Raw genomic sequence first — 21,766 nt, 5'->3', positions numbered from 1 at the left:
TTAGTATTTGTACATAAAGATGCCGAACCTCAACTGATGTATTCCTTGCTTCGGCAACTTTAGAGGTATACCATTATCTAACTTACAATGGCTTCCTAATCGATATTAGACGGGATGTTCGCATCTCCGCCACCGACGAAGTTCGGCGTATAGGATTAGGCATGCCTCTTTAAGGAATTATCAGTGTATACTATAAGAATTTTTAGTTTATAAGCCTACTATGTTAAGTCTATATTTACTTATTCTTGTATTTACGTCGGTTCGGAATTTTCCTAACGAATTATTTCGCCGACAGTTTTATGTAAGATTTTCTAAGAGTATCAGTTGTCGTTAAGGAGTATTTCGGAGACAAAATATTCCGCCGACGTCTAGCAATAGACTAATATTGATCATATGATCCATACCTAGTGTTGTGTTGTCTATGAAGCATTCTAATGACGGAATACTTCGCCAACATTGCACTAAAACTTACGAGTTTATTTGGTTATGGATATCTTATATCTTTCGCGAATTATTTCGGTAACGAAATAATTCGTTACCATAATGCTGAACTCTGGAAATAAATTACTAGATGTTTAAATAAAAATATTTTAACGACGAATTATTTCGTTGATATTTTAACCAATGACGAAAAACTCATTGAGAATTTTCACATTACAGGTGGTCCGTTGCCAGGCGGAGGGTTGTCCCGCAACACTGGTGAACTCCTTTGGCCACGTAGTTTGCCGGACCCACGCCAACTGCGCCGTTCAGTTAGAGAACTACGTGGTCTGGCATCCTGACGCGTGCACTGTGTGTTATGACTTGGTTAATGTCATGTCGACGAGCAGGTAAGATCATTTGGATTTAACCTCGAATATTTAAAGAGTTTAGTTATAAGCTTTCTAGATAGTTTGACAGAACAACTACTATTCATACATTATTTGCAGACGGACCCGACATCGTACCAAGATGCCAGAGCGTCCCTCCGCAAGTGGGTTGGGGGGTTCGGAAAGAACGTCCCGAAAGGTCAGCCATACGTCCTTGATGCGGATCTTTGTGCCATGATCTTTTCGGGGGCCACACTGACGACCGCAGTGGCCAGGGACATCGCCGGACCTCTCATCCCAGCTATCAGAGCAGAGACGGCTACCACCTTGGAAGAACAGCAGGAGCTTATGGATGATGTGGCGGGGATCAATATCAACGCCGAACCCATGATCACGGAGGAACAGGTAGGTGGGGAGGTAAGTGGAGCAACCTCCAACCCTAGTCCTTCTCCTTCCCTTGCTTCTTCCCCATCCTTTAAGGGCTTTTCGAAGCCCATCACCAAAAAAGGAATGCTGTCAGTCATTCCAAAGATCAAGAAATCTTTGAAAAAGAAGGCTACGAAGTCTGTTCCGCCAGCGGCGAAGGAGTTGTCTTCGGCTTCACAGCCGTCGACTTCATCCGTCATTGCGCCTGCTGCCACAGATCCTTCCCTTGCACAAGGGACAGGTACATTATCGAAGGCGGCGGAACAGTTCTTCGATCCAGTTGACTTTACTAAACAATTGCTAGCCACAGTCACTGGAGTTATTGATCAGAGGCTAGAAGCACGCCTCGGGCCAACACCGGACGTCTCCAACCAGGCTCTCTCGTCATTGACGGAGAGAATTAAGCCAATCGAGGAGATGCTCTCCGGTCTCCTTCGCTCCGGAACGCCAGCCCTATCCATGATGGTTCCGGATGATTCAAAGCTTCCTCCCTTTGAGAACGACAACCCTTGGAGGTTGGCCCTACATGCTCCCTTCGCCGAAGGGAGGTTGACTATCGAGGGGTGCGGGTCATGACCCATCGAGGACTTTGAACTCTTCCCACCAGGGATGCAGTTCCCCTTCCCGGGCTTTGTCAGACTAGCGAAACATGCGCTAGTCAGGGTAGACAAAGTACCCAAAGAGACCGTGATCTTCCCTAGAGAGCAGGCTCAAGCTGCCTGGGTCCGGTGTCTATCTGAGCTTAATTGTGTCAATACAAAATTGACACCATTTAAAGGGAAATACACGATGTTTGTCACTCCCGAAGGGATTCCGTCACCATGCACATCTAAGGTGGCGGAACTAACCTTACAAGCAATCGTTGAGGACAAGCCAATGCCAGGACTGAGGGAGACAGAACCTACATCTCTGCTGTTACCCACAGGACTGGATGCTTGGAACAAGGCTCCGGCGACTTTTACCGCAGGTAAATTGGAGCCGGAGTGTGCTTCTGACTTGTTTTCAGAAAGATTGCCTAAACTCCCCGACCATATGATCAAGGCGGAGTTTGAGGCGAAGACAAGGTTAGCCAGATCCCTCAACTCCGTCACATCGGCGGAGCTGTTGGCGAACACCTATGAAGATGAGCAGGTCTTTCGTGTACTGACGAAAGATCTACTACAGGCCTTCCAGTCAGATTTGTATGACTTTGCTGTAGCAAGGAGGGCCTGCAGAAAACATGTTTTAGCTGGTACAACCATTAAACATGAACCAAATAGACTCATCAAATCCTCCATTTGGGGAGAAACCCTCTTCCCCAAAGAGGAGGTGAACAACATTTTGCACGAAGCCTCTAGAGCTAACCAGAGCCTTAGAGTAAGGTGGGGTCTTCCCTTCAAGCGGCAACCTGATGCGCCTTCTCATCAGCAGCCAAAGAAGAAGGCAAGAAGATATAACCCCTACCAGACGGCACGTCCTCACGGATATGTGCAGGCAGCGCCGTCCACTTCAAAGGCAACAGCACCACAGCAATATGTCTTGGTTCAACCTTCCTCGGAACCTCAACCTTCGACCTCATCCCAGGTTGTGGCTTCCCCTGCATATAACCCTACATATGAGGCAAGGGGTAACTTTCGCCCATATAGAGGACATGCTGGGAGTAGCCGAGCCAGAGGAGGCTCTCGACTACGAGGTGGAGCCAGAGGAAGAGTTTCCAGGGGGAGAGAGAGAGACCAGCAGCCAACCAGTGAAATCTCCCAGGTAGGGGGGAGATTGTATCATTTCAGGGCCCGATGGACCTTCAGTCCATGGGCCCACAGTATAATATCGAAAGGTCTAGGCTGGAAGTGGGAGAAGGGCCCTCCCCCTCCAGTCAGCTTTTTCCAAATACCAACAGAGGACCTCTTAGAGTATACAAAGGATCTTCTTCAGAAACGCGCCATAAAGAGAGTGAAGAGCATAAGATTTCAAGCACGTTTGTTCACTGTCCCAAAGAAGGACTCAAACAAAAGACGGGTAATCTTGGACTTGTCTCGGCTGAATTCCTACATTCATTGCGACAAGTTCCATATGCTGACAATCTCACAGGTACGGACCTTACTTCCCTGTGGGGCCGTCACCACCTATATAGATCTTACAGACACGTACTATCACGTCCCAATAGCCAGAAACTTCTCTCCGTACCTAGGATTCAAACTAGGCAAGAAAGCTTACTCCTTCAAAGTACGTAATGCCTTTCGGACTCAATGTAGCACCCAGAGTGTTCACAAAACTAGGAGAAGCAGTAGTTCAGGAATTGAGGAAGAAAGGAATACTATTGGTAGCCTACCTGGACGATTGGTTAATATGGGCAACCAACGAAGCGGAGTGTTGAAGGTCAACGACCAAAGTTCTGGAATTCCTAAAATATTTGAGGTTCCAAGTAAATATAAAGAAATCCAGACTAACTCCGGCATCTCGATTCCAATGGTTAGGAATCCAGTGGGACCTGAACAAACACACGCTATCTCTACCGACCAAGAAGGTCAAAGAAATAGTAAAAGCTACAAAACGCTTTATCAAAAACAGACGGTCATCTCGGAGGGAGCAAGAGAGGATCCTAGGCTCCCTTCAATTTGCATCAGTGACGGATGTTCTTTTAAAAGCCAGATTAAAGGATATCAATCAGGTTTGGAGATCAAGAGCAAATCTCAGATTTAGGGACAGAGTTTCCAAAATTCCAGATGTTCTAAAAAAGAGACTTCTTCCATGGACGGAGCAACGGAACCTATCCAAATCAGTTCCGCTGCAATTTCCTCCCCCCATCTCTGATCATCCACACAGATGCATCACTGAACGGTTGGGGGGGATACTCCTCCCTCAGGAAAGTACAAGGAACATGGTCGGAAACATTCCGTCAATTCCACATCAACATACTGGAAGCAATGGCAGTGTTCTTGACATTGAGGAAATTACAACCGTCCAAGAAGATCCACATTCGATTAATTTCAGACAGCATGACAGTAGTCCACTGCATCAACAGGAGAGGTTCCAAATCCAACAAGTTGAATCATGTAATGATAGCAATATTCCTCCTAGCAGAAAAGAACCACTGGCATCTGTCAGCAGTTCATTTAGAAGGAGTGAGGAATGTAGTAGCGGATTCACTGTCCAGGATGAATCCACTAGAATCAGAATGGTCACTGGACAACAAGTCCTTTCAATGGATCACAACTCAGATCCCGGATCTCCAGGTGGATCTCTTCGCCACGGAGTCCAATCACAAATTAGCTTGTTATGTAGCCCCCAACATAGACATCAACGCCGTTGCGATCGATGCAATGTCTCTGGACTGGAACAAATGGGAGAGAATTTATCTCTTTCCCCCAGTAAACCTTCTATTAAAAGTTCTAAGATCATTCAAAGGCCAGCTAGCACTAGTAGCACCTAACTGGCCGAAGAGCAATTGGTACCCTCTTCTCATGGAGATGAATCTCAAACCCCAGAAGATCCCATCTCCAAATCTAACACAGATAGTACAAATGCAGACTGTGTCAGCTTCCTCAAGAATTCTAAGTACCCTAACTTTATGGACTTCATGAAGTTTGCAACACAGAGGCAAGCAAATATAGATCCATTAAATATTCTGTTTGTAGAATCAGACAAAAGAGATTCTACAATTAGGCAATATGATTCTGCATTGAAAAAATTGGCTATATTTTTAAAAGGTAACAACATTCAGAAGATGGATACCAACCTTACAATTTCTTTCTTTAGATCATTACATGAGAAAGGCTTAGCTGCCAGCACTATTACCACAATTAAATCTGCCCTAAGAAAGATTTTTCAAATAGGTTTCAATATTAATTTATCCGACACATACTTTTCTTCTATCCCAAAAGCTTGTGCACTTTGTTTGAGACCAAACTAGCCGCCCTCAATCTATCTCATGGTTTTTGAACGATGTTCTTAAACTTGCATCAGATTTAGACAATGATAACTGCCCCTTTTCAGCTCTACTGAGAAAAACACTATTTTTAGTAGCTCTGGCTTCTGGTGCTAGAATTTCAGAATTGTCAGCTGTCTAGAGATCCAGGACATGTCGAGTTCCTCCCATCTGGAAAAGTCTTACTTTCACCAGATAAACAATTTTTAGCAAAAAATGAGGATCCACTAAATAGATGGACTCCTTGGGAAATTCTACCCCTTCCAGAAGATAAATCCTTATGTCCTGTTCATACACTTAAAACCTTTATGACCAGAACTTCTCAAATATCATCGGGCTCTCTTTTTATTAGAGAAAAAGGGGGCACGATTACTCTAAGAGGGATCAGGCAGCAGATACTCTATTTTATTAAACAGGCTAACCCGGATTCAGTTCCACATGTTCATGATATCCGAGCAGTTGCCACCTCAACTAATTATTTCCAAAACATGAAGTTTGAGGAACTCCAAAAGTATACAGGTTGGAAATCCCCAGCAGTATTTAAACGTCACTACCTGAAGAATTTACAGGCCCTAAAATTCTCAGCAGTGGCAGCTGGAGCTGTGGTAGTTTCTGAAGTACAAACTGACAGCTCTCCCTAACCTTTAATCTCCCTATCCTTATCCCTTCTACCTAATGGCTCTGCATCACCACCCTCCCCAACCCATAACTTTCTCCGGATTGGGCTTAGTACCGTTGCTTGTTGACCCCGCTGCCGGATTATTGTATGCCAGTGTAAATATGTATATATATTAACTTTATAATTCTTATATTATGATGTTTTCCTTAGTCTTAGATCATTTGTTAAGTCTAAGGTTCTGAAAGGATAATTTCCTTTATTACAAGTTTTTCTATGCTCCCCTTTTTAGTACTTTAAGAATTATTATCATTATATCTTATTATTAGTTTGAAGTTATATGTTTAACTATAACAATTAAACTGTTAAGAATTTTTATTCCGGGTATTATTAACCCTATTTTTCTATATATATATATATATATATATATATATATATATATATATATATATATATATATATATATACTATCATATCCCTATTGCAAGACACTTTCCGCCCTTACCTGGGCTTCAAACTGGGAGATCAAGCATTCTCTTTCAAGGTAGTTCCCTTCGGTCTGAATGTAGCACCCAGGGTATTCACGAAGTTGCGAAGTAGTCGTCCAACAACTGAGGTCTCAAGGGATAATGGTAGTAGCGTATCTCGACGATTGGTTGATTTGGGCTCCAACAGTCGAGGAATGTCGCAAAGCCACAATGAAAGTAATTCAATTCCTGGAGTATCTGGGGTTCCAGATAAACAGAACAAAGTCAAGACTCACTCCGGAGTCCAACTTTCAATGCTGGGCATTCAATGGAATCTATCCTCCCATACTCTGTCGATTCCATCAGCAAGAGGAAAGAAATAGCGAAGTCAGTGAACAATTCTAAAGTAACAAATATGCATCATGGAGAAACCAGGAAAGAATCCTGGGTTCCCTCCAGCTTTGCCTCAGTGACAAACATCTTGATGAAAGCCAAACTGAAAGACTTAACCAGGATCTGGCGCTCAACAGAGCAAATGTCAGATCCAGGGACAAGTTATCATCAATCCCACAGATTCTACGGAATCGTCTGCGCCCTTGGACAAAGTTGAAGAACCTGTCCATATCAGTACCCCTTTCAGTTTCCTCCTCCGGGAATAACCATCCACACAGACGCTTCACTAAGCGGCTGGGGAGGATATTCCTCAGTTCAAGAAAGTTCAGGGAACATAGTCACCTCAGTTCCGCCAGCTTCACATAAACGTATTGAAGCAATGGCAGTGTTCTTGACTCTGAAGAGGTTACATCCGCCAAAGAACTCTCACATAAAGTTAGTTCTGGACAAGCGCAGTGGTAGTCCATTTGTATAAACAGGGGAGGCTCCCAAGTCAAGACATCTGAATCATGTCATGGTAGCCATCTTTTTCCTGGCGGACAAGTTCAGTTGGCAACCTCTCCTCCACCCATATAGCCGAGTGAGAAACGTCATAGCAGATGCTCTATCCCGTTCAGTTCCTCTGGAGTCGGAATGGTCACTGGACAACAGTTCGTTCCAATGGATTCTCCGGAGGGTTCCAGGCCTGCAAGTAGATCTGTTTGCATCTCAAGCGAACCACGAACTTCCCTGTTATGTTGGCTCCCAACCTGGACCCTCTGGCCTATGCACGGACGCCCTGTCCATAGATTGAACAACTGGGAGAAGATTTATGTTTCTTTCCTCCAGTGAATCTTCTCCTGAAAGTACTGAACACTCAGGACGTTCAAGGGTCAAGAAGCTCTAGTAGCTCCAGACTGGCCGAAAGAGCAACTGGTACCCTTTGATTCTGGAACTGGTCTTCGTCCTCTTCGAATTCCCAATACCAGGCTCTCCCAGTCAGTACAAATGAAGACGTGTTCACTTCCTCAGGAATTCTCAAAACCCTAACTTTATGGACTTCATGAAGTTTGCGGCCAAGAAGATGCAAATATCGATCCACGAAATATTCCTTTTCCTGGAATCAGATAAAAGAGATTCAACTTTAAGGCAGTATGATGCTGCAGTTAAAAAGTTGGCATCCTTCCTGAGGAATCAGACATTAAAATCATGACAATTCAATTCAGCTATATCATTTTTGTTTTTCAGATCCTTATTTGAAAAAGGTTTAGCAGCAGCACCATTACGACAAACAAGTCAGCCTTGAAGAAGATTTTTCAACTGGGTTTTAACACAGACTTGACAGATTCTTACTTTTCGTGTATTCCCAAGCCTTGTGCTAGACTTAGACCTTCAGTAAGGCCTACGTCAGTGTCATGGTTCTTAAATGATGTTCTAAAGCTGGCTTCAGATACAGATAATACGACATGTTCATTTATAATGCTCTTAAGAAAAACACTTTCTTTATTAAGCTTGGCTTCAGGAGCTAGAATTTCAGAACTGTCGGCGTTATCCAGAGATGCGAATCATGTAGAATTTCTTCCCTCAGGAGAAGTTCTGCTTTCTCCGGATCGCAGCTTTTTTTAGCAAAAAATGAGATCCTTTGTTGAGGTGGGAACCTTGGAAGGTTATACCCCTTCCTCAAGATCTTTCTCTTTGTCCAGTAACGACCTTACGAGCCTTTCTGTCCAGGACATCCTCATCCTCTTCGGGTCCTCTCTTTAGAAATTTAGAAGGAAAAAAGGTACTTTATCAATTAAAGGTATAAGGCAACAGATCCCATACTTTATTAAACAAGCCAACCCTGAATCCTTCCCCAAGGTTCATGATGTCAGGGCAGTAGCCACCTCAATTAACTACTTTCAACACATGAATTTTGATGATTTGAAAAAGTATACTGGATGGAAATCGCAGACAGTATTTAAACGTCACTACTTAAAGTCCTTGGAATCTCTGAAGTTTTCAGCAGTTGCGGCGGGTAACATAGTTTCCCCCGACTCTGCTTCATAATTGAGTTGAAGATCCAGATCTCCTTTCTACCTATCTCCGCCAACAGTTTGTCTATACCTACCTTGTGCATCCACGTCTACCCTTGAGTCTTAGCTGCTCTTGTGATGGTTTAGTGGGTGTCCCTTATTTTTTTGCTAGGCTCACCCACAATTGATTGTATATATTGATCTTTGTGATGTGGTCCCCTTATTTTTATGCTAGGGTGCCACACCTCCATTTACAATGGTTATGGATTTGTTTATTAAGATCTATAAACTTGTTTAAGATGTTTTAATGTAAGTTTGTTCATAATTATGCTTTATTACATTATTGATACTGTTTAATTATAATTGCTTTAACTATTGTTGCCTATGATAATCATACACATATGTTAAGTTCAACATATATCCCATGTAAGCCCTTGTATATATATGTTAACTTTAAGTTAATTTTAAGTATTGTTCCTTTCCACATTATATGATCAATTGTGTATGTGTATATATTTTCTTGCAATTATAATATTTAATTATATTTTAAGTTTTACTGAGACCTTCTTTATTTTCAATCTTGTGCTAATTCTCTGGTACAATTTCGCGCAGCGACACGAACTGAGCCAAGAAAAAGGATTTTGACGTAGGAAAAATCTATTTCTGGGCGATTGGTTCGTGTCGCCCAGCGAAATCCACCCCCCCCTTCCAACCCTGCGCTCAAGATTGACTGCTAACTTTAGGATGGCCACCAGAGGCGCGGCAGTCCCTAGCGTGGGTTGGAGTAGTAGTAGTTGCTGCCCCGTTCTGTGGGTCGGCTCTCTTCTTATGGGGGTTTTGTTGTGGGAGATTTCTATTGGCAAGAGGTTCGTGGTAGTGGTCTCACTCGCCCTAGTGTTCATACCGACGCCCTTTTGGAGGGTGAGCGAGTCAGTTATACTGACTTTTTCTTTTATTTTGTTTATTCTCTGGTATTTGTTAGATCATTTACCTTAGAAATAAAGGAATGGATTAAAGGATATTTTGCTGGGCGACACGAACCAATCGCCCAGAAATAGATTTTTCCTACGTCAAAATCCTTTTATTATGAAATTTACTGGGGTGGGGTGTTTTTGAAGGGCTTGGAACAGATTAGCCATTTTACATGTAAAATGTGGTTCAAGATATGAAAAACTCATGATACGAAGGCCGCCTCGGAACAGATTAATTTCGTATCTCGAGGTACCACTATATATACATAAGGGATTTTTGACGAAGGAAGGAAAATCTATTTCTGGGTGATTGGCTCGTGTCGCCCTATGAAGTAATCCTTAATATCGTCTTTCTAGGTAAAATATCCTAAAATTACCAGAGAAAAAACAAAATTAAGAAAAAAGTCAGTAAGACTGACTCGCTCACTCTTAAAAAGAAGTGTCGGTATGAAATAGGGGCGAGTGTGGAACACTACCACGAGACAAACACCAATTAGAACTCCTATCAGAATCCCCCTAGAGAGCCGATACCAACGGCGATGCAGCCCTCTACTACTACTACTAGAAGGACGCCACAGACAGCAGCGCCCCTAGCGGTCATCCTTAATTAAAATATAATTTACATCTTGTCCTGCAAGGGGGGGAAAGCAAACCATAAAGGGATGGGTTTTCATAGGGCGACACGAGCCAATCACCCAGAAATAGATTTTTCCTTCGTCAAAATCCTTTTCTGGGCTCAGCTCGTGTCGGCCTATGAAAGAGTACCAGAGAAACAGACAAGATGGAAAAGGAAAAAATGAAAAACATGTTAAAATGATGGATATAATATAAGTAAATCAAATACAGCATACAAAATAAGTACTTAAACTAACTATGGTAAACAATAACAGAATGTTAGTAAACTTAAAGTACTTAAATGGTAGTAACAATGACATAATATGCATGTAAAACAAAGAAATTGTTTGAATTTACTTATTTAGAACATATAAGTACAATTATATACATACATGTGTCCTACTAGCATAAAATAAGGGTAGGTACACTCAAATCCATCATTAATACAAAATAATACAACTAATTCAAATATATACAAACACATTGTGACTGAAGTTATCACAATTCTAAATGGAAAATTTATACAAACATATTGCGGCCTAACCTAGTATAAAATAAGGGTAGGACCACTGGAGTACATATCAGTACCAATGTGGTTGTCCCTAGCAAAAAAATAAGGGACAGACCACTATAACACACAACGGCTAAGGCTATGATGATGAGTAGCCTGGTGATAGGTTGAGGCATGTTGGTTGAAGTAGGTAGAAAGGAGACCTGGATCAATACTACAACTACTAAGCAGTATCAGGGGAAACTATGTTTCCCGCTGCTACTGCTGAAAACTTTAAAGATTCCAAGGACTTTAAATAATGCCGTTTAAAGACTGTCGGGGATTTCCATCCAGTATACTTCCTAAGATCCTCAAAGTTCATATGTTGGAAATAGTTAATAGAGGTGGCTACTCCCCTGATATCATGTGCTTTTGGGAATGACTCAGGGTTGGCTTGTTTAATGAAGTAAAGGATTTGTTGCCTAATACCTTTAACTGACAAAGTACCACCTTTTTCTCTCATGAAGAGAGCACCCGAGGATCTAGAAGAAGTACGAGATAGAAAGGACTCTAAGGGTTGATACTGGGCAGAGAGAAGGATCCTGTGGAAGTGGGATAACCTTCCAAGGAGCCCACCTTGCAAGAGGATCTTCATTTTTTTGGCTAAAAAGCTACGATCCGGAGCAAGTAGAACTTCCTCCTGATGGGAGGAATAATTCCACATGACCCGCATCTCTGGATAGAGCCGACAGTTCTGAAATTCTTGCTCCTGAGGCTAGGCTTAATAAGAATAGAGTCTTCCTCAGGAGCATTATGAATGTACAAGATGAGTTGTCAGTATCTGAGCTAGTTTGAGAACATCATTCAGAACCATGAAACTGTAGTAGGCCTCTGAGAAGGTCTAAGTCTAGCACAGGCTTTAGGGATAGATGTGAAATAAGATTCAGTTAAATCTATCTGCAAACCTACTTGAAAGATTTTCTTCAAAGCCGACTTGTGAGTGGTAATCGTGCTAGCTGCTAAACCTTTTTTCAAATAAGATCTGAAAAAGGATATAGCCAAATTAACTGTCATGGTTGTAGTGTTCGATTCTCTCAAGAAAGATGCTAATTTCTTAACAGCTGAGTCATATTGTCTGATGGTTGACTCCCTCTTATCTGATTCCAGGAAGAGAATATTCTGTGGATCAATGTTAGCATCTTTATTAGCCGCAAACTTCATGAAGTCCATAAAGTTAGGGTCTGGAGAGTTCCTGAGGAAGCGAACACAGTCCTCATTTGTACTGATTGTGATAGTTTGGGATTGGGGATCCGTTGAGGTCGGAGACCCAATTCCAAGAGAAGTGGATACCAGTTTGCTCTTGGGCCAGTCCGGTGGCAATCAGAGCTACTATCCCTTTGAAAGACCTTAGTTTGTCTAGGACTTTCAGGAGAAGATTCACTGGAGGAAAAACATAAATTCTCCTCCATTGATTCCAATCCAACGACAGGGCGTCCGTGGCATAAGCCAGAGGGTCAGTTGGGGGGCCACATAGCAAGGGAGCTTGTGGTTCGCTTGTGAGGCGAAGAGGTCCACTTGGAGACCTGGGACTCTCCGGCTTACCCACTGGAATGACCCGACGTCAGAGACCACTCTGATTCCAGAGGGACTGACCGGGACAGGGCGTCCGCTATCACATTTCTTACTCCTGCCAGGTGAGTGGCAGACAGATGCCATTTGTGTTTGCTTGCTAATGCAAAGATGGCTATCATGACATGGTTCACATGCTTGGATTTGGACCCTCCTCTGTTGATGCAATGAACTACTACTGCACTGTCCAAAACTAGCCTTAGATAGACTTTTTCGGGGGAAGAAGTCTCTTAGAGTAAGAAATACTGCCATTGCTTCCAACACGTTTATGTGGAGCTGGCGAAATTGAACTGACCAAGTCCCCTGAACCTGTTTTGAACTGAGAGTATCCCCCCCAACCGGACAGGGATGCGTCCGTGTGAATGGTTAACATTGGGAGGGATATTGAATGGGGTACTTTCTTGGCTAGGTTCTGTACTCTTGACCAAGGCCGTAGTTGGTTGCGGAGGATCTGTGGGATCACTGACAACTTGTCTCGATATTTGGAGTTTGCTTTTTGACCGCCAAATTCGATTTATATCTTTTAAAACCTTGCTTTGAGAAGGATATCTGTTACTGAAGCAAACTGAAGAGACCCTAGGATTCTCTCCTGGTTTCTTCTTGACGTTTGTTTGCACTTGAGAATTGCCTGACAGATTTTGCTATTTCCTTCCGTTTTGGCTACTGGAATTGAATAGATTGTGGGAGGACAAATCCCACTGGATTCCCAGCCACTGAAAACGAGATTCCGGAACAAGTCTGGATTTCGTTTTGTTTTATCTGGAACCCCAGATGTTTCCAGAAAGCGAACTACCTTTTTGGTAGCTTTGAGACATTCCTCGACTGTTGGTGCCCAGATTAACCAATCGTCGAGGTATGCCGCTACCATGATTCCTGAGCTCTTAATTGTTGTACAACCACTTCTGCTATCTTTGTGAATACCCTGGGGGCTACATTCAGACCGAAGGGCATCACTTTGAATGAGAATGTCTGATTTCCTAGCCTGAATCCTAGGAATGGGCGGAAGTGCCTGGCTATAGGGATATGATAGTATGCGTCTGTAAGATCGATGGAGCATGTGACGGCTCCACGCGCAGTAAGGTCCTTACTTGCGAGAGGGTAAGGCATCTTGAACTTGTCGCAGCGAATGAAAGAGTTTAGCTTTGACAAGTCTAAGATTACCCTTCTTTTTGTTGAGCCTTTCTTTGGAACGCTGAATAAGCGACCTTGAAATTTTAGATGCTTGACTCTCGCAATAGCTCCTTTCTGAAGGAGTTCTTCCGCGTAATCTATCAATTCCTTTGACGGTACCTGATGGAATGATTTGATTGGAGGAGGATCTTGGATCCAGCTCCAGCCTAATCCTTTGGACACTATGCTCTGTGCCAACTGCTGAACCCCCAACCTGTGGCGGAAGAGGAACAGCCTCCCTCCTACCTGGAGAGCCTCATTGCTGATGGGCGGTTGGGTTGGCCACCACGCCTCCTCTGAACTGCTTACTCCTTGCGCCCCTTCCTGCGCCACGGTGCGAAAGTAACCTCTCGCCCTACCTCTCGATTGAGAGTAGCCTTGAGCCTCATAAGCAGGGTTAAAGGCAGGCGAGATGGCATAGGAGGTCGAAGGCTGGGATTGCTGGGGCACCAGGAGGAAAGGCTGAGTTTGTTTAGATGTAGCAGGTTGTCCTTGTTGGGTGACTGGGACCGCCTGCACAAACTGCTGCTGAGGCTGGAGTTTTTTTATATGGCTGGAACCTCCTACCAGCCTTCTTGGTTTCTTGCCAGCAGTTGGGAACGGATTCCTGTTTCCTCTTAGAGGAAATGCCCCACCTAGCTCTAAGGCTCTGGTTGAGTCTAGCAGCTTCGTGATGAACTTCGTTCACTGCTGACTCTGGGAAGAGATCCGCTCCCCACATGCTGGCAGTCAAGAGTCTATTAGGCTCGTGCCTGATAGTACACTCTTGAAGAACATGCTTCCGACAGTTCTTCCTGGCTTGGAAGAAGTCAAAAGCGTCTAGCAGAACCGTGTGAAATTGTGATTTCGCTAAGATCTTTGAATAGCGGTTCGTTCGCATAAGACAGCGCAGCCATTTCCGTGACCTATGATAGAGTTAAGGGAACCCTGCCAAACCCTAGTTCGCGCATCGAACTCTGCCTGGATTAGGGAAGACTCCGGCAGCCTAGGCAACTTCTCACCGAACTGGTCCATAGCGCAGTCCGGCTTGAGTTTACCCTGCGTGAAAGTAGCTGGCAGGTTTTCCCATAACTCTTCCGAAGGCGGGAAAGAGTGGAGAAGTGGACTCCGACTCTCTCAACTGCGGAAGGGCTCATCCTTGAGGACTGCCTGAAGAGCCTTCTCCACCAATTTCGTGGCGAACGGAAGAGAAGAGACCTCCTCTTCCGTGGCGAAAATAGTGAAGGGGCTCTTATAGGCCTGGAGTTTTTAGTATTAGTACACTCCCAGTCCTCAAGGCAGTGAACCCATTCCCGTTGGGCGTGGTCTCTACTGTAGAGGACAGACTCCTTCGAGATCTTGTCCTCCCTTGTAAGAGCCGTTGGTGTCAGCCTAGCATACCCGATGAAAGGCTGTGACAGACCCGGAGGATAGAACTCGAAGTCCTCAATCCTTCGAGTGCCAAAACTCCGGGATCGAAATCATCCCGTCCTTAAAGGAGCGTATGCCGCTACTCTCCATGGATTCTCCATAGAGAAAGTTTGGCAGAGAGTCGTAAGACGGGAGTTGGAGGATCCCCGTGCTAGAAGCAGGGGATACTGGGGAGGAGCCTGGGATAGCCCAGTCATCCGATCCTCAGTCTCTCTTACTCTATTCGAGAGTTCCTGGACGGTCTGTCCAGTTTGAGACAGAGTGCTCGACAATTGTGCGAACATCTGCTCAAAACGGGTTCCCCAAGCTGAGATTTGAGAACCAACCATCACTCCTACCTGCTCCATCATTCCTGGTGAGACAGGAGAAGGAACGCAGGAGCTGGTGCTTGCTACCCCTGCCGGCATAGCCGGAGAGGGGGCAACGGAGGCGGGAGAAGGCAACGACTCGGAGGTAGCGCGAGGCTTTCTCCTTCGAAGCCTTGCCTCTAGAGCTCTTCGACTGGGAAGAGCTTGGCTTAGCCTTCACCCGCGTCGGCGTAAGAAGTCGATGACTTCCTAGCCGAAGAAGACGAAGACGACTTTCTAGAAGTCGACTTAGACAGAGTCTTCGGTTCTCTCTTTCCCTTCTCCTTAGGAGGTACAGAGAGAGCGGAGTGCGGCTAGGGATCTCAGATCACCCGGAAAGCCTTGGAAAGAGGCGGAAGAGGAAGGGACAGGAGAGATCCAGGAGCGCCCCAAGGGAAAGACCTTGGGCGCCCGACAAACCTACCTCAACCAACAACAAATCCTCACTCACTACCGCCATCGGCTCGAGGTTCAGGTCCAGGCCGGCGACGTCGGGCCGGGACTGGCTCCTGGGCGGCTACGAGCCCCAACGACTGCTGGAGATCTTGCTGGATGGCGGCTATTACGGGGGCGGCGGACAAGGGGTCGACGTAGCCCGTCGACTTGCCCGCAGGGAAGATCTGGATGGCCAGCTTTCTATCCAGTATGTAGGGCTGGCCCTTGGCGGCGTTCTTTCCAAAGCCGCCTACCCACGCTTTCAGAGTGGCGAGGGCGACTTCCCTCACACCGCTAGCCTGAAAGAAAGGCTGAATTAGCTACCAATTGCGGACAGGGTTAACAAACTTACGAACTAAAAGTGTTAGTAAATTGATAAATAACCTATAATGGTCTTACCCCTCCTCAACCCAGCTGACCGACCAGGTCCTGTAGCAAATGGTGCAGGCCTCGGGATGCCAGGACGATGGACTCGTTGGACAGGGTGGCACAAGGGGCGTGAGACCTGCACTCATCGTGTCCGCAGGGGTCATCATGCTCGCAAAATTGCAACGAGGACCTGACAGTTGGTAGCCTGTAAGTGGAAACGTACATGAGTACAGAGTAAACACTTACCAGCCTAACATATGCTCCGCTGGTGCCGGAGCGATAAAGTTAGATGAAACCAGAGACCCTGCTAAAATACGTGTGGTAACCGATGGTTTGGAATGAAAATCGGCTATTTGGCTCCGCCAGTGGCGGAGGCAACAAGAATCAACCAACTAGGAGTGGTGGTAAAGGAAACCACAACGGAAAATGGCGGGGATGGTTGATAACATAATTATATAAAACACAATTCATTGCAAAATATCTTAAATTAGGGTATATATCCTTAACATAGTACAGTAACAACATCAAACCAACTTCTCTCCACCCGTCTACTAGAAGAGTGCGTAGGTAAGGGTAAGCTCCCTTCCGGTAGCGGGGGAGAGATATAAGGAATATAGTAGGCAAGCAACGACCATCCATAGTACCCACCCTACCCGCTAGTGGAGCCAATTAACCTATAACCAAAGGGCCCCCCGGCTGCGACGGAAGGCTCCTTTCGTATCGTAGGGAGGTGCTGAGTAATGGGTATGGGGGGGAAGGAGGTCCGGTGAAACACGGCGGGAGCGAGGAAAGGGGGAAGGGTGGATGGCCTACTACTCCCACCTCACCAACTACCCGATGGAGACCCGGTACCTCATAGTGGTCCGCCCTAAACCCCCTGCTGGTGGAACCCCCCGGCACCTCCGGAATGAGAGAGAAGGCTATGAGGTGTTAGGACAAACCCAGGGGTCCCCCAGCTCCTCCCTACATCACGGGAGAGGGAGGGGCAGGGGCAGGGTGAGGTGCTATGGAACACGTGGACCACTATGTGGCCTAGGCCGCGATCAACACAACCGTGTAGGGCCACGTGAACCAAGCTGTACCAATACATGGAACAAGCACCTAGGCTAGCCTAACACCCTAAATAATAATAATAAAATACATCGAAAGGTGGAAGAGACACTTTTAGGAAAAGAGAAAGAAGCCAGGAGGAGGCAACTATTCCAAGAAACAGTAGCCTACTCGGAGCCAGCGATAGCCGATGTAGAGCGAGAGCCGGGATGCTGGGCCAGAATAAAATAATGATAGCCCTAAATACCAAGCTAAGAGAATGGTAAGAGGGCTAAACTAGCTAAAACTCGATGTAAAAAACAATGAACGTGATAAAATAAGCCCATAAGTAAAAGAAGTCCCAGTATGGAGGACCGGGAATTCTTACGAGGGCAGCATGGCCGCCACGAGACAACCGGGAACCGTATATGACCTATAAAAAGGAAAATACTGGTACCCGAAGATAAAACTATGATAAAACTATTACTTATGAGTTTACTTAACTTAGCCGTGGCAATTGCTGAACGTTCCATCGTAGAAAAAACGAGGATAAATCCAGAATAATAACAGCACGAGAGAAAACTGCGTCAAGATGCTGGCGCTAAAAATTAAGGATGACCGCTAAGGGCGCTGCTGTCTGTGGCGTCCTCTAGTAGTATTAGTAGAGGCTGGCATCGCCCGTTGGTATCGGCTCTCTCTTAGGGGGATTCTGATAGAAGTTCTAATTGGTGTTTGTCTCGTGGTAGTGTTTCCACACTCGCCCCTATTTCATACCGACACTTCTTTTTAAGAGTGAGCGAGTCAGTCTTACTGACTTTTTTTCTTAATTTTGTTTTTTTCTCTGGTAATTTTAGGATATTTTACCTAGAAAGACGATATTAAGGATTACTTTTCATAGGCCGACACGAGCTGAGCCCAGAAAATATATATATATATATATATATTATATATATATATATATATATATATATATATATATAATGTGTGTGTGTGTTCATGCTTTACATTCAGCAATTATGATACAGAACAATTATATATACTGATAATATGTATGTATCAAGAAATCAATGATATCTTTAAAAAATTTACAAAACCTAATTGTAACCATAAAAAAATAAAAAGCACTCAGGACACAAAGGTTTCCATCATGAATCAGGGGTAAAAAACTTGAAAAAGCTGCAAGATGCAGACCTCCCCAAATAAGAATGGATTTTTTCAGGTATTTACCAATATTTTACTTACTTTACATATTATTTGGCATTAATTTCCTGCTTCTACCATGTACAAAGCATAAGACTTTTTGTAGGGACACCAAAAGTATTCACTTACCTGCAAAACACACATCTTGAAGGTATTTCCAAGTATCTTATGTGTCTCTTTGTAGTAACAGTATCGAATTTCCGTCATCGACACAAACATTTCAAATGGATCATCTTCATTCACATTTAGGTCTCCAGTCTTTACCTTAGCTTGCAATTGTTTCATTCGCTTTTTACGATGCGATGAAAATGCCAGTGATTTTTTGTAACACCAAAGTACATTTGCCTGCTTCAAGTTAGTCTTGGAGAGCATATGATGTAAGTACACAACCTGCATGAAAAAAAAACATTTAATATACTTTTAAAACATGCAGCATTACATTATGGAAATTTTCATAACAATTTTTTAAATACCTCTTTTATGACATCTGTCTTCACTGATAATAGGATAATTTAGTTTGAACCAATTATTAACCCATTCCTTTCGGTGAACTATTAGTTTGAGCATTTGTTGTTTTCCATTCTGTTTCTTCTCTGTCCATACTGAGTGGAGAGGTTGCAGGGGTCATACATAACGTAGAGGTAAGTATTTAAAACTTACAATTGTCTTGTAAAAGAGGCCTTACAAAGGGTTGTAAATAGTCTTTTTCAACTTCTCGTGGAAGGTAGGGAGAATTTTTTAGAAGTTTTCTTCTTACACCATGTGCATTTGCATGCCTTCCACTGATGTGTTTTTTCTTAAACTGGCCAACCTCAAAAGTTTCCTGGTCTGGGGTGCCGCATATGTTTTTTAGCCGGGCTCTTAAGGTTAAGTAGCCTAGCCTTACAGCCTATCCTGCTGCAAGAGCGAACACTAGAAACCTTAGAATATGACATAATGATGAGATATCTGTTCCAAATTCTAACAAAAGAGTAACCATAGTCTGTGTTAACCAAAACAAAATTGTCAATGAAACTATAAAATAACATCTGCAAATCCCCAAAAAGTTGCTACAAATGGTGGCAATGTTTACATCACGACCGGCAAAAATGAACTGTTGAATGGCTGCCATGTTCCCTATGTAAACAATTAAGAAGCTCCCTAGGTAAAAAATTAAGAAGCGCTACCATTAAATTAAAAAATGTTACCAAGAAAGGTAAAATACTCAGTTATACAATTACTTGGTAAGTTTCTAATGTGAAAATATCATTTTTATATAAGTTAACTTACCATGCAATTTTATAGCTGATTACACACTGAAAGAAGGTGGGAATCATGGACATAATCTACTCCAAAACATTAATAAACATGATGACTTTGAAAAAGAAAGGTTGTTGCCATTGAGAACCAATGCTTGTTGTACCTTACCTGGTAATAAAGCCGCTGCAGGTGATTCTTGCCTCTGGTCAGCGTTCTCTTAACCCATAGAAGGTGTGGCAGTTTGGCCAGGATTTGCCCCTATTTTAGTGGGAACTTTGCAGCCATGGAAGTACACGATGTTTGACAAAGGTAAAAATATTACCCTTGCCCTGGGTGCCAACCAGAATAAACACAACACTGTCACCTACACTAGGATATAATACCACCACCACAACCACTAAAATGAAAACTGGCGGATACTCCTGGTACATTGTACTGCCAATCTTCCCATTGACTCAAATAACTTTATAACATGGTTAGGAGACAGTAGAGGGACAGTTAGCCCCCTATGCTTCCTTTCCCAACACCATGCCAGCCAAAGATAAAGGCCCTAATGTGCTACAGTTTTCAAAGACAGCTTTAACATCCTCAAGGTAATGCGAGGCAAAAACTGACTTGGACCTTCAAAAAGTAGTTTGCAGAATCAAGGACAACGACACATTATGACAAAAAGCTAGAGAAGTGGTAACAGCTCAAATCTCATGAGCTTAACCTTATGAAGTGGGAAGCATCCTCTTGGATCTGAGAGCGCTTCAGCAATCAGGTTTCTCAAGAAAAAAGAGCAAATTCTTTGAGAGGATGTGAAGGGTTCTACACAGAGCACCAGAGATTGTTTGAGAGCCCTAATCTTCTTTGTCCTATGGAGGTAGTACCTCAGCGGCCTTACAAGACACAGAAGTCCCTCCTCTTCCTCTGGCCCAAGAATGTCCATTAAGTTCTTAATAATGAATGAGTGGGGCCAAGAGACAGGGAGCAGACTTGCATCTCCTTGCACAAATCCAACTCTCTTGTCCATCTCTTGGATTTTCTGATGCGTTTAGCAGTAGCTAATACTAAAACTAGAGTCTTCTTCATGAGGTTCTTGAATGAGGCCAAGAGTAGAGGTTCAAAAGAGAAGCTCGAGAGACTCTTCAATACCATGTCCAAATTCCGGATTACACAAGACTTCTCTAGCTTGTTAGTTTCAAAGGATCTAATGAGGTCACTATGATCCTGATTAGAGGACAATCTACACCTCTATGCTTGAACACTGAAATAAGCATAGATCTGTAACCTCTACATTCCTCAAGAATAGTAAAAAGTCAGGTATTTGACTTACAGATGTTTCAGAAGAAATGTCATTTTGGATGCACCACCTGAAAATTGTCCACTTGGACTGAGTTTGCAAGGAGAAGCTCACCTGCATCTAGCAAGAGCTTCAGCAGACGGTCACAAAAATCCTTTTGCTTTGATGAGGCTCCTGAAAGTCTGAATCCTGTCAGGGCCAGAGAAGACAATCCTTGGTGGAATTTGAGGAAGTGGGGCTGTTTAAGCAGTGACCATCTTTGTGGATGCAGTCTCAGGAAGTCTACTAGAAGATGGAGGTCTGGGAGCCATTCATTCCTGGGCCAGAATGGAGCCACGAGTGTCATTGAAACATTCTGGTGGGACAAGAACTTGCTGATTACTTCTCTGATTAATCTGAAAGAAGGTAATGCATAAATGTTCAGGCCTGTCCACTCAAACAACATTGCATCCATTACCCAAGCGCGAGGATCTGGGACTGCAGAGCAAAAGATAGGAAGACGGCTGTTCCTCGAGATCATGAAGAGGTCTATGGAAAGTTTGCCCAAAACTTCCATAGATCTAGTAGACTTTGGAGTCCAGGACTTAGACAGGAATGACTTAACCCTTCTGCTAAGACATTTAATTTTCCCTGAATGAAGCGAGTAATGATCTTGACTTGGATTCTGCTCTGCCCAGAGAAGGAGGTCTCTGGCTCCCCTGCTTGCAGATGTATGACAGTTGTGGTATTGGCCATGTAGACTGTTACGATCTTCCCCAAGACTAACAGAAAGAATGCCTGAAGGCCTAGGTGAATTGCCTTCAGCTCCTTTACATTAATGTGTAATGCCCCTTGCTCAAACGACCACTTTCCTCAGGCTCTCCGAATTCCCAGCAGAAACCCCCAAACCTATGTCTGAAGTGTCAGAATAAAATTCTAAGTTGGGGTTCAGGGAAACAGATATTCCTTCCTAAAGCTTATTCTAATAA

General features: G+C 43.9%; 1 protein-coding gene across 2 annotated transcripts in view; it reads right to left on the bottom strand.

The window, feature by feature from the left end:
• The window catches only part of LOC135218377 (RNA cytidine acetyltransferase-like), a 558,384-nt gene that overhangs the window by 470,076 nt on the left and 66,542 nt on the right, over nt 1-21,766 (bottom strand). For both annotated transcript variants that reach the window (XM_064254646.1, XM_064254647.1), the window contains exon 2: nt 18,404-18,664. In XM_064254646.1, the coding sequence (XP_064110716.1) occupies nt 18,404-18,664 (261 nt within the window). The remainder of the gene's footprint in view (nt 1-18,403; nt 18,665-21,766) is intronic.

This window comes from Macrobrachium nipponense, chromosome 9 (genome assembly GCF_015104395.2).
Source record: "Macrobrachium nipponense isolate FS-2020 chromosome 9, ASM1510439v2, whole genome shotgun sequence".
Classification (NCBI taxonomy): Eukaryota; Metazoa; Arthropoda; class Malacostraca; order Decapoda; family Palaemonidae; genus Macrobrachium; species Macrobrachium nipponense.
This window is presented reverse-complemented; position numbering and strand designations above follow the sequence as displayed.